This window comes from Calidris pugnax, unplaced genomic scaffold, assembly GCF_001431845.1.
Source record: "Calidris pugnax isolate Ruff unplaced genomic scaffold, ASM143184v1 scaffold60, whole genome shotgun sequence".
Lineage (NCBI taxonomy): Eukaryota > Metazoa > Chordata > Aves > Charadriiformes > Scolopacidae > Calidris > Calidris pugnax.
In genome coordinates, this window is record NW_015090831.1 from 2,369,853 (window position 1) to 2,381,371 (window position 11,519).

General features: G+C 42.9%; 1 protein-coding gene across 5 annotated transcripts in view; it reads left to right on the forward strand.

The window, feature by feature from the left end:
* Positions 1-10,174, forward strand: part of GTDC1 (glycosyltransferase like domain containing 1) — a 212,511-nt gene extending 202,337 nt beyond the window's left edge. For all 5 annotated transcript variants that reach the window (XM_014941198.1, XM_014941203.1, XM_014941199.1 and 2 more), the window contains one exon: positions 6,570-10,174. Coding sequence is in view for 1 of the 5 variants with exons in the window: in XM_014941203.1 (XP_014796689.1) it covers positions 6,570-6,587 (18 nt within the window). In the remaining 4 variants the exon portion in view is untranslated. The remainder of the gene's footprint in view (positions 1-6,569) is intronic.
* Positions 10,175-11,519: the final 1,345 nt, after the last annotated feature.

Sequence of the window (11,519 nt, forward strand, 5' to 3'; positions counted from 1 at the left end):
CCCGCGGTGCGGTCCGCGCCTCTCCGCGCAGCACCGCGGGCGGGAGCGGAGCCCAGCCCCGGCTTTTCCCCGCATCTCCCGGGCGGCTGCCTGCTTCCCGCAGCCCTCGGGTATCAAATAATATCCATTTATTATCAATATTATTGATAGCAAAAACGTTATTTTGGGGGGAAAAAAATATATTCTTTCGTAGCGTTTATATAAAGAGCCGGCAAAGAGAAAGAGACACACACATGCACCCCCCGCGGTGGTTTTTCCGCGGGTGCGGAGCGGCTGCGCGGGGTGGGGAGCCTTTCCCCCAGCCCTGCGCGCCTCCGGCCGGAATCTCCCTTACGTTTTGGGTGTCCGAGCTCCGAAACCAGGAAAAAAAAAAAGAAAAAAACAACAAACCCACCCTCAAAATCCCCAAACAACCGAAAACCACCCCAAAACCCCGCAAGGAAAGCCGGCAAAGGAGCGCGGTGGCGGTGGTGAGGAGGGATGGGAGGGAGGGAGGGATGGAGGGATGGATGGATGCGAGGGGGGGCTTAACCCTTGGAGCTTTGAAGGCAAAACAAGGAAATACGTTGGAAAAGCATGTCTGTAAACAATGATAATTAGCCTTTTCAAAAATCATAACACTGATTAAAATCTCGGCTTCATTATTTATTCATCACAGAACCTCTTTCGCAGACCTGGGAATAGTGATTAAAACCTAAGTGCTTCTCAGTTTCGCGCGGCTCGAGAGGCGCCTAAAAAGGGGTTAAAACGGAAAGGAAAGAGGAAACCAGGCAAACAGAATTCTTCTTTTAAGAACCAATACTTTCTTCTTCCCTTCCTGGCAGGAATACTCCCTATTCCCCCAAATTTTGGTATTATGAAAATGTTTCTCATACTAAGTACAAGTGTTAGACTGGATCCAGTTGGTACTAAAATTGCAAACACACTTTCACTCCTAGAAAAGCCAACAAGAAAGGAACTTCTTTTAACTCCATAATAGCAGGTTACACAGTAAACGAACAACTGATGGTCAGCGGGCCAATTATGGTATAAATATCCGTTGTTTACGGCGAGGTGTTAAATGAGCCTTTGGAGCACAAAGGATCAGACTGTCTAAGCTACAATTTGTGCTTCATCCCATTATGTCTCCCCGAAAAAGGCCGGTGCCGTTGTAGGTAACGTGCGCGCAGAACATATTTCTTTCTGTTGATTTTAGTTTGCTTTAATTCAATACACACTCTTGTTTACTTTTTAAAATTTAAATAAATGTCAGCATTGTATAATTTCTATGTTAACAAAGCAGTGAGCAAAATCCCTTGTATGTTTATAAAATATTATTGTTTAATTCACATAGTTTAGGAATTCCAAATGTTGAGAATAGGAAGGAGGCCAAATACCATCTGTTTATAACTATGATGCATCATCATATGTGTACTTTAAAAAAGAAGAAGGAGGAAAAAAAAAGCTTGGTCAATCATGCCACTGTTCTATCTGTTGGGAATATGGGGAGGATTTAAAATCGCTGTGTGCAACTTGCAGGAATTTTTTTATTTTTATTTTTTGTATTTCGGTGTGGTTTCATTCTGAGCAGGGATGTTTCGGGGGTTGCTCACGCCTGTCGGAAGAAGCTGCGTGAAATACTCACGTGCCCCAACTACTGCAGGCACGAATTCAATCACTTTCTCCCAGCCTCAGTGTTCCCCCCTCCTCTGAGACACCAAGAGGTGAAAAACAGGAAGGTTTTTTGAGAAGCTCCTTGTAGATTTGGGGGAGCGGGTGTGCATTTGGGGGTTCATTTCCAAGTGATTCGTACATTCACCTTCCTGGATTTTTAAGGACAGGGAGAAAAAGCACGATGATTTTGTAGCCCTTCTTGCAAAACACAGGCTATACACCGTCATTCGGCTGATTCTGCAAATGTTTGTGTTTTTTTTTTTTTTAAAAAAAACAACCCTCTCTGTCAAATGTTAGTAGTTTTAGGTCCAAGTTAAAATAGGTCCTCGTTAAAAATAATACATTCCATACTACCGAGTTGTACGTAATGTGCATTTTAAAGAGAAGGTAGTCTGCAGGCTTAAAAACAAAGAGAGTGTCTCGAAGTTAAGTAGATAAGAAGATTTTTTTTTTTTCTTTTTTTTCCAAACCCAAGTTAATTAGCTGGTACGTCAAGCCTCATAGATGTCTTCCCTACCTTTCAAGGGCTGAAGAATCCCCAGTAAATGTACTTAAACTTCCTAGCGAGGGCCAGCGAGCTGAATGCAGAGATTAGGGCGAGTATTACCCTGCCTTCCCGGTGCATCCCAGCTGCAGCTCATCCTACTAGTGATAATGATGCTTGGAGTTACTGAGGTGGTTTCTGAAACTCACACATGGGGTCCTTTCCCCAAGGATGAGGAATAATAGCGGCACTCAGGTGGTACGGGGAGGGTAAGAGCAGATTTGCAGTTGTCTTTGCCTGGTGCGTGGTGACTTTGGGGTTGGGCTGATTTAATAAAGGCGGAGGTACGTTCAGGACCTCTGATTCAGGCTGTAATTCTCTGATAGGGTAATTCTCTGATAAAGGGGGAGTTTTGTTGTTTGTGTTTTAACAAACAGGGAATGGGGGGTGGGGGGGAAAAGCACAGGTGAAGGGAAAAAATGTCAGGGCTTGCTGGGACCCAGCCCTGGCAGAATGCTGGTGCAGTATGAAACCTTTTGTGGCCGAAGTCTTAGCAATTTCTGTCATACCACAATTTAGCATACTATACGCCGCGCCGAAATGCCTGGGACTTTGTTTTTGAACTTCTTCCTTTCTACTGTTACATTTAACTCGCAGCATCTTGAATTACTTAGCTACACCCAGATAGAAAGTTACAGCTTCTTTAGCTCAATGCGCTGCGCTGGGCTGTTCCTGCTCGGAACTGCCCGTCAAAGCCCCTTCCAGCCCTTTCCTGGGTGTTTTCCACCATAAGTCAGTCTTAAGGTACTGCTCTGAGACAGCTCTCTATCTTGAAAGACTTTATTTTATTGTATTTTATTTTTTAGTTAGGAAAAGGGACTGCCTTACACACCTTTCTTGAGTAGTCTTTGTGGAGCTGGTTCCACCACCAGAGATGGTTTGCTGCCCGGGCGCTGTGTTTAGTCTGCTCAGGCTGACACTACAGGAGTGAAAAGCAGGACAAAAGACACCTTCTGTCACTGCAGTTTGCCAAAATTCATAAATGTGAAATGTATACAATCCCGACTCAAAAAAAAAAAAAAAAAAAAAAAAGGTTTTGTGAGCTTTGGCTAGGAAGACCTAAGAACCAAAAAAAACCCGAAAAAAAAAAAAAAAAAAAAAAAAGAAAAGGTTTTCTGAGCCAGTTTCAGACAGTCAGGCATGCATTCCTGCATATTACTTCGTATTTTCCATGGCTATGCGATCCTTGGTCTCCCAAGCTGAGATAGCAATCAAGGGGGTAGATTGTCCAATTATGATGTGCATACCTGTCCGGGAGGAATTATATGGAACCCTGGTACTCATTTATCACTTCATTTCTACATGCTGGAGTAGTTTTATGAGATACACTGATGGAAGCGGTTTCGGAGGTTGCTAAATACCATGTTCATCGCACGCTTGGTTTCATGCAGCTCCTGGAGGGTCCGTGCAGAGAGATGGGTGTTTCGAATCTCACCCGGGCACGGGTATAAATTCTACAGAAAGAGCTGTGGTTGAGGTTATGCCCTCCTATGGTGTGGTGGACCTATCTGCTCTACCCCGGGTAGAGGTGGGCAGTCACACCGGTGCCTGAATTGGTGCCAACAGCTTTTCATCCAGCAACTGTGTCTCTTCTTCTCCTGTCTGAGGGGGGGGGGGAGCTGCATTTGCAAGCAAAATGCACACCAGGCGTCAGGCGTGTGGTAATTCAGGGGGAAAAACCATATTCCCTAGTGCCTGGCACTAACTTCTAATACCCTTTTGGGGTCTGAACACCTTGTGTTCCCTGGAGCGGCGGTAGCTGAGGGCATTCATCATCCCCCGAGCTCCCGGGCATTAACATTTAACCATCCTATAATTTGGTTTTTAAGTGAAAGCGGGGAGATTAATAAACTTAATCTAGCATTCACACAGATTTGAGGACAGCTGACCTCTGCCCTCTAGAGACCCGGGCTCATTTAAGAATCTGCATCAGAGAGAGCCCCTACAGTTGTAATGTCGCAGCGAGGGCCTGTCCCCCACGGGCTGCAGCCCCTCACCCTCTGTGTCTGCGGCAGGAGCAGCGGTGACAAGGAATTTGTTTCTTTTATTTATGCCTCCCGCCTCTAAAAGGGTCAGTGTTAGCAAACACAGCTCCCTCCTGCAAGATAGCGGGCGAGAGCAGCTCTCCTGGGGGGAACCAGAGCAAAAGCAAAATATGGCTCCAAAAAAAAAAACAAACCCACTCAGTCTTTAGGAAAGGGGAAAAAAAAATAAATCCAACTCACAAAAAAAAAAAAAAGAAGGAAGCTGGAATGTCGCATCTTTGTTTTGGGGTTTGCAAGTTTGGGTTTTATCCGCTAAAAATCCCCAAATCAGCAAAGCCTTTCATGTCGAAGCGCTCAGCCAACGGAGATGCTGCCTGGAACAGCAAAGCTTTATGTATGGATTGCTTTGCACGTTTGGCGTCGCACAATTCTTTGGGAAAATAAAAAAAATAAATAAAAAAAAATTTGGATAGGAGTAGTTTGTCAATGCTATTAATAGAAATGTTTAATGCAGAAGTGTGCAACGTGATGAGCAGCCTTGGCAGGAGCCATATCCAGGCTGATTGTATTGTAATAGTGTTTGATGCAGCAGTGTGTTTGATCAGTTACAAGTGATGAGTATCATATCACATCAAACAATTTAATACAGTCTCATTGTATGGAATTATGGCTGCTGTCAATCAGCATGTGGCCTATTCCTTACAGATCTGTCTCTGGGAGCCGGAACACAATGGTAGCAACGTAGGCATTAATAAATAAAGTGCTGCTGGAATTCCATACAGACCTGTTGAGAATTTTGTTTCTCTTTCATGGCCTTTTAAATTTTTCTTTATTTATTTTTTTATTATTTTCCCCCCCTCCCTGTCTTCTTTTTCAACGCTGCGTGGAGATGAGTTCACCTGGTCAATGGTGCTTTGAAGGGTGCTGAGAAAACATCTAGCGAAGATCTGTGAGAATGTTGTGAATTTGGTTGGTTTTTTTTTCAGAATTGCAGCCCGAGTATTAAAAATCCACTGAACTTGTTTTCTGCTGAAGCTTCACAGAGTCTCTTTTCTTGGCTTCCTCAGGGGGAGGAGAGGCTACCTATTAAAAATGCATATGTTTTGTCTTAACGCTCGGCGCACCTCACTTGATAACCCCCTACTTTGATTCGGGGATGGCACTCTTTGAACTTAAAGTCTCTTCCTTAGGACTGATATATTCAAGGTGCTGGAGGGGAAGCCTATGTCAGATGAAAGATAAGTATGTAAATAACGGTATAGAGGTGGGGTTTAAGGCATTACCCATTTTACTATCAGTTTCAGACATGTGCTGCTCTGATGCTGGCTTCTCTCGCAGAAGCTTGAAGGCCCTATAACACAGTGTATGTTTTTTAACGAAGTCATACTCTGCTGCCTACAAGTATGGGGTCATGCTACCCTTGTACGGGAGCAGTGATTTCAGTAATGTTGCTTATTGTGGTCAAAGAGGGCAGAAGATTGCCTTTTTGCATTGTGTGGCTCTGGGGTTTCGGAGCCCGCGCAGACAAATTGATTACGTTGCAGCAGGACACACATCCAGAGAACGGAGGTGTCCCACTGAAAAGCCAAATTTCAGCAGCTGATTAATCAACGTAATGAGTGTAAGTTCTTCCACCTTTTGCTAGGGTCTCAGCCTGCAAATCTAAATAGCTTTGGTACTTGAAAGGAGAGCCTCGAAGAAGTTTTTGTAGATGAAAAAGGAGGTGGCTGTTGACTTAATAAATGACACGTTCCCTTCTACATAGCGAATTATCCTAGGGGTTAAAAGGAAGCGTGGTTAGAGATAGGGGCAGAAATAAGGATATCTGAGTTTAAGGAATATTTCTGGTTGACTTTGAGGGGGTGGCTGAGTTTGGAGGGGTTTCCATCAGACAGATTTCCCAGCTCTCTGCAGACTGCCCTGACCGATGGCAAGGGAGGACTTAGAGCGATCAGGGCTGGAGGAAGCTTAGTATTTATGTAACTCCAACAACCTGAACTCGCAGGCATCCCTTATAAAGCAAATAAATAAAGACCCAGCTTGCTCCTGTAATGTCATCCACCTGATAATTCCTGAGCGCTGCTCAGCCAGGTATTTCCTCTGCCTGGTAATCCAAGCAAGATAGACAAGACCCCATATGCTCCACTTCCCATACGGGAATAGGTTGTACTGTTACCCGTGTCTTTCTGGAATCTTATGATTTTTATAGACTATAAAATGGCTACAATTATACCCTGCTCTTGCAAATGAATCCCATCAATTCAGACCCAAAGAGGTCCATGGTGTCTGATAGTCTGGGTCTCTTACAGTGCAAGGTAATTTAAAGATAGCAAGTATAAACTAATATTTCTAAGCATCCTTACAGCAATTTTTTTTTTTTCCTTCAGACCTGGCTTGTTACGTAGCCACTCGTGATACTCCAGAACCACCCATCACCTGAAGCAGAGCGTGTCCTACCCCGGTTTATCGCATGTCTGGCGTTAATTGGCAGTGGCTCCGTCTGAGACCGTGATCCAGTCAAATCCTGTAGGCCACGCAGGTCTGGAAGGTATTTAGATCAGAAAACTCATCCAAGCAAGAGGAGCATTGGTTTGCCACTAATCCACAGGAGAGCAGTACCTCCACAAGGTTATTTGTAGATTATAAGGCCAAGAAAGGACTATTTGGATCATCTGGTGTCACGTGTATAACACAAGCCGTATGACTTCCCTCAATTAATTCCTGTTTGAACCAGAAAACCTCATCCTCTACCAGTCTAAAAATTGTCAGCAATGCAGAGGCCACCACAACCTTTGATATTATTAGATACGGTGCTTTTGGAGATGTTTTCTTTCAAACAAGAAGCCAAAAGTGACGTCTCTCTCCTGTGATTATTAGATACTTGTTGCCAGGGCAAGAATATCAGTCAGGGCACTGTGACCAAGGTCCCCTAAATATCAATATCTTTTTCTTGGGTTTCCCTCATGGTCCCATCTCAATCTGGCATCCTTTGTTTTGCCCATTTGCTGGGGTTGCTCTTGGAAAGGGCAGTTCTTCAGCAGACACCACAGTGATTTTGTTCACAGAGCGATGGTCCATTGATAAGGAGTGGTCTCTGCACCTGTTTGCTGGGATCCACCCCAGATAACCAGCAATGACATTGCTAAAATGACAACCATACCTATACTTAAAAGGCTTTGAATTATTGTGCATTTTAGGGGTCTAAATGAAAAAAATAAAAATAAAATTAATGCCATTGGTGTAGGTTGTGAAACTATGGCTGCTCCCTGGGATGAAAGGCAACCATATGTGAGATACGTTACTGATTTCTTATCTTCAGAAAAATTTATTCTTAGAGAGTACAGGGACAGAGTTGGGCTTGTGCCTGCCGTAGGGGTAGTGTTTCTTGGGTTGGTAGCACGAAGGGGGGGTTAGAGGAGAGTAGATGCCATTCCCCCACTATACATGAACGTAATGAGCTCAGGGTTGGCATTATTGAGCTAAAAGGTCAGTTTTTAATTATAAGGAGAAAAGTGTGGTGTTTTGTTGTTTGTTTTTTTTTTTTTTAAAAAAAAAGAAATCCTGTAGAACATTAACACTGATTTTTGCAGGCATTCACCCTGGTTTGTACAACACCTACATCTCCCTCTTCTAGCTGCACAGCCTAGGAAATCTGGGAGAGAAATAGCGCTTCTTAAATGGTAAAATATGCTTTCTACTAATGAGATACCCACTTCTCCGCCCAGCACAATAATAACAAAAAGCCTTACAAGTGCAGTAAAATTCAGCCTCTCATCACCCCCCGCTCCCCACTTTTTCCTTTCTTGGAGGGTGGAAGGAGCAAAATTATTAGTGACTCTTCATGGTGGGGAAGAGAGAGCCATGGGGCGATGGGACATGGCTCCCCTCCCTCCCACGGGTACCAGAGCATCCTGTGCCCAGGTGACCCAACCCCATTGGGAAGTGAGGGACCTTCTCCCCATCGTGACATCCCCAGTGCCTGTGCCACTGGCATCCAACATGACATCTTCAAGCGTGTCACCAAGAGGATGATCTTAAAGGTCTTTTCCAACCTAAACAATTTGGTGTAATTCTATGTCTCTCCCTTCCTACACCCCCCTTGCCCCTCCACGTTTGGTGCAGGACCCCCCAACGAGTTAAAAGTCTAAGAGCTGTTCAGAAAGAGGTCAGTTAATAAATGGTGTCGGAATCCTCATCCCAGATTTTTCTGCTTTAAACATGCTGCATAACTAACACTGTGACATTTTGGCAATATGATGGAGAAAAAAAAAAAAAAAAAAAAGCAACCTGTGCCAGCTGACTGATGAGCACCCATCTTTTTTAATTAATTGGGTTGAAAAATGTTCTGGTGTCAGGTTTGAATGTAGGGGCTCTTTCTGCTGCATTTTTCTGGGTACATATATAGATATATCTAACTGCAGATTTGAAAGCCCAGCGTGAGGCCTCATAAATGATAAAAATATGTATATACTAGAATTATACACACACGCGCGTGCACATATTGGATAAATTGATACTTAAACATATACGTGTGTATATAACATTCTGTTCTCTGTTCTGAGAGATATTTATAAATAGATTTTACATATAGCTATTGCTATTATTCACAGCTCTATGCGTGTGTGTACTGTAAAATCTAGGGGTTTTTTTCCTGGTATGCTTTTTAGTTTTTAGCAGAGTAATATATCTGATTTCTCTTTAAATTAAATGAATTTATTTGTCTGCCTTCCCTTAATGGAATCAGTTTTGATATACTCTTTGTTCATGCTGTTACAGGCTTCAGTCTAAGGGCTCTTTGTATTAACTTTTTTAAGTTACATTACAAAGAGGTTTTAAGATTTCCCAACAGGCTTTTATTTAACCAGGGCTTTTGATCTCAAACCTGCTGGGGCCTAGTGAAATCCTTACCAATTCTCCAGTAACTCCTCACTATTGGAATTTGAAAAGACCCACCTGAAGGATTTAACTCGCTGTATGGCTTCAGCCATCCTTTAGATGCTTCTATTCATGCAGACAGCGAGGGGGTCGAGGGCACCCTTTGTGATCCTCCAAGTAGCCTAAGGTGCCCTTTGCATAAGTTGTACTCCTGAGGAAATAAAAATCAGGAGGACACAAACCTATATACCTTATTTCCTGCTATCTTTACTTAAAGGAGGAGCACAGGGGGTCTGCTTAACATCCTTTGCTACCTAAATACCTTTTGGACATGGGAACTCAATAAAGGAACTTTCATTGCATCCATTACCCTACTGCGGTGCATAGCAAATTAGATTTAAAAGGGTACTTTTTCCCTTACAGCTATTTCTATCATTTTCTTTAAAATTTCAATTTAGTGTCTAGTGACAGAATATTCTGTAATGTACATTAGAACTATATAACACCAATTATGCTAACTGTGAACATTATTTCAAAAGAATTAGTTATATTAAGTTATAGACAAACCGTTGGGAAAAAAAGGTCAGGTTAGGGAAAAAAAAAAAAAAAAGAGAGAGCTATGTGATAATGTTTTAAAGGAGCAACATGAAGTGAATGCTCTTTTCATTTTTTAATCCTTTCATTTTGCATAACCCACACTGAAATTCCACTACTCGCTGGGTCTCCGTCATTTCGGCAGGGGGATGGCATGTAGGGTACAGCTACTAATCGTGGTGTAAAACCTACAGCTGAGTCTTGCAGTTGTGGAGCAACATCATTTCCTCTGTTTTTGGGAAATGGGATCGCACAAATTCATGAAAATTCTTTTGGCAGACGCTCTTGACCAATACATAGAACAAAAAAAGGAAAAAATGCTGTCAGACCAAGCTCGAAAGAATATAACAACTAAGCGCATTCTTGTCACATTTTTGGTTGCCTGTTCTCATTCTCACGACTGTAACGCACATGATATGTCTATTACCTGCATTTTGTGTTGGTTTTCTCAGATTTATTTTTTTTATTTCAGTCCGATGTTCAAATAAAACCTCTCCAACGAATGCAACAGAATCTACATCTACCTTCTTTTTTCATGACTCTTCTTTCCATGTGTTTATTTATATTTGGTTTGTGGGTTGGAGGTGTTTTGAGTTTCAAGGCATTAGATGTTTGGCCTACCTCTTTTTGTGCATTTGATCTGGATATATATTGCACTGGAGATGTTTTTGTGTAGATGAGTAAAATAAAAGTCTCTATTTTAATCCCCCCCTTTTTTTTTTATTTCCTTAGAACTTTTGTTGGAACCGTACAAGGTTTGGTTATTTCAATTTGTAGGGATTCCTGGCAAATCATTTGTGTTTGTTTGACGTCCTGTGGGATCAGACTGCCATGAATTTTGAATGATCTAAAAACTGTGTAGTTTACTTCAGCTACAGCCGCCTTCCACTTGAAAACATAAATCAGCTCAGTTGAAATTCAGTCAAGGTCTGGGTTGTTGGTTGTTTTTTTTTATGCGTGGGGATTACTCCAGCTCCAGCAAGATTTGGAACATCGCCGTGCTGGTCCCCCACATTTGGAAGAAGAGCTGTTATCTCACCCGGGCTGATCCCACAGAACAAAATTTCTGCTGCCACATGTCACATTGCTGAGAAAGAGGACAACCATGACTGTCCATCATGTATCACCCAATGATGGGTCCTTGGGCAGACCCTCCAACGTGCCCCACCTGGGATTGTGGCTCGTAATGATCTCACTTGGGTGAAATTTGCTTTTTGGGGGTGTTTTTACACCAGCCTACAATTCCATAACATAGCAAACCCCATAGGACTCCAAGTCAGGACTCCTTTAACTTGCAAACACAGCTCCAAGTGGAGTTACAGTAGGAGCTTTCACTTTTTCTCTAGCAGGGAAGTGAAATTAAAAGCAGATGCGCCCACTGGCATTGTCTCTGGGGGATGGATGATATTATTTCACCAGCTTGACATCTGCTGAGACTAGATTAAAACCCCAAATGTGCTGGGCTAGTCTGGTTTTCTAGATCCTCTGGAAAGGGCTTTGCCCCATCGAGTGTATTTGTGGATTCAAGTTAGCCTGCAAACCTGGAAGCCTCTGTGCTGGGGCTTCCAACTGGACATATTTATGATAAGAAGATGCAAACCATGATCAGTAGGTTTAAGTATGTGGGGACTGAGTGTGAGACTCCAGTATGAGTCCATCTTTACAAGACGGTGGAAAAGACAGGTAAATCAGGAGGAGAGGAAGGAGCTTTTGATTGGCAAGGCCTGACAATATGCTTGAATGTGTGTCCATGCACACCCACAGGAAAACACCCTGGTCCAAGACCTTTATTCTTGATAAAATTCCAGAGAAGTTTTCTAGACCGTGCCATCTTTGCCCACCTCAAAAAGGAGAAGTTGCGCTTCTCG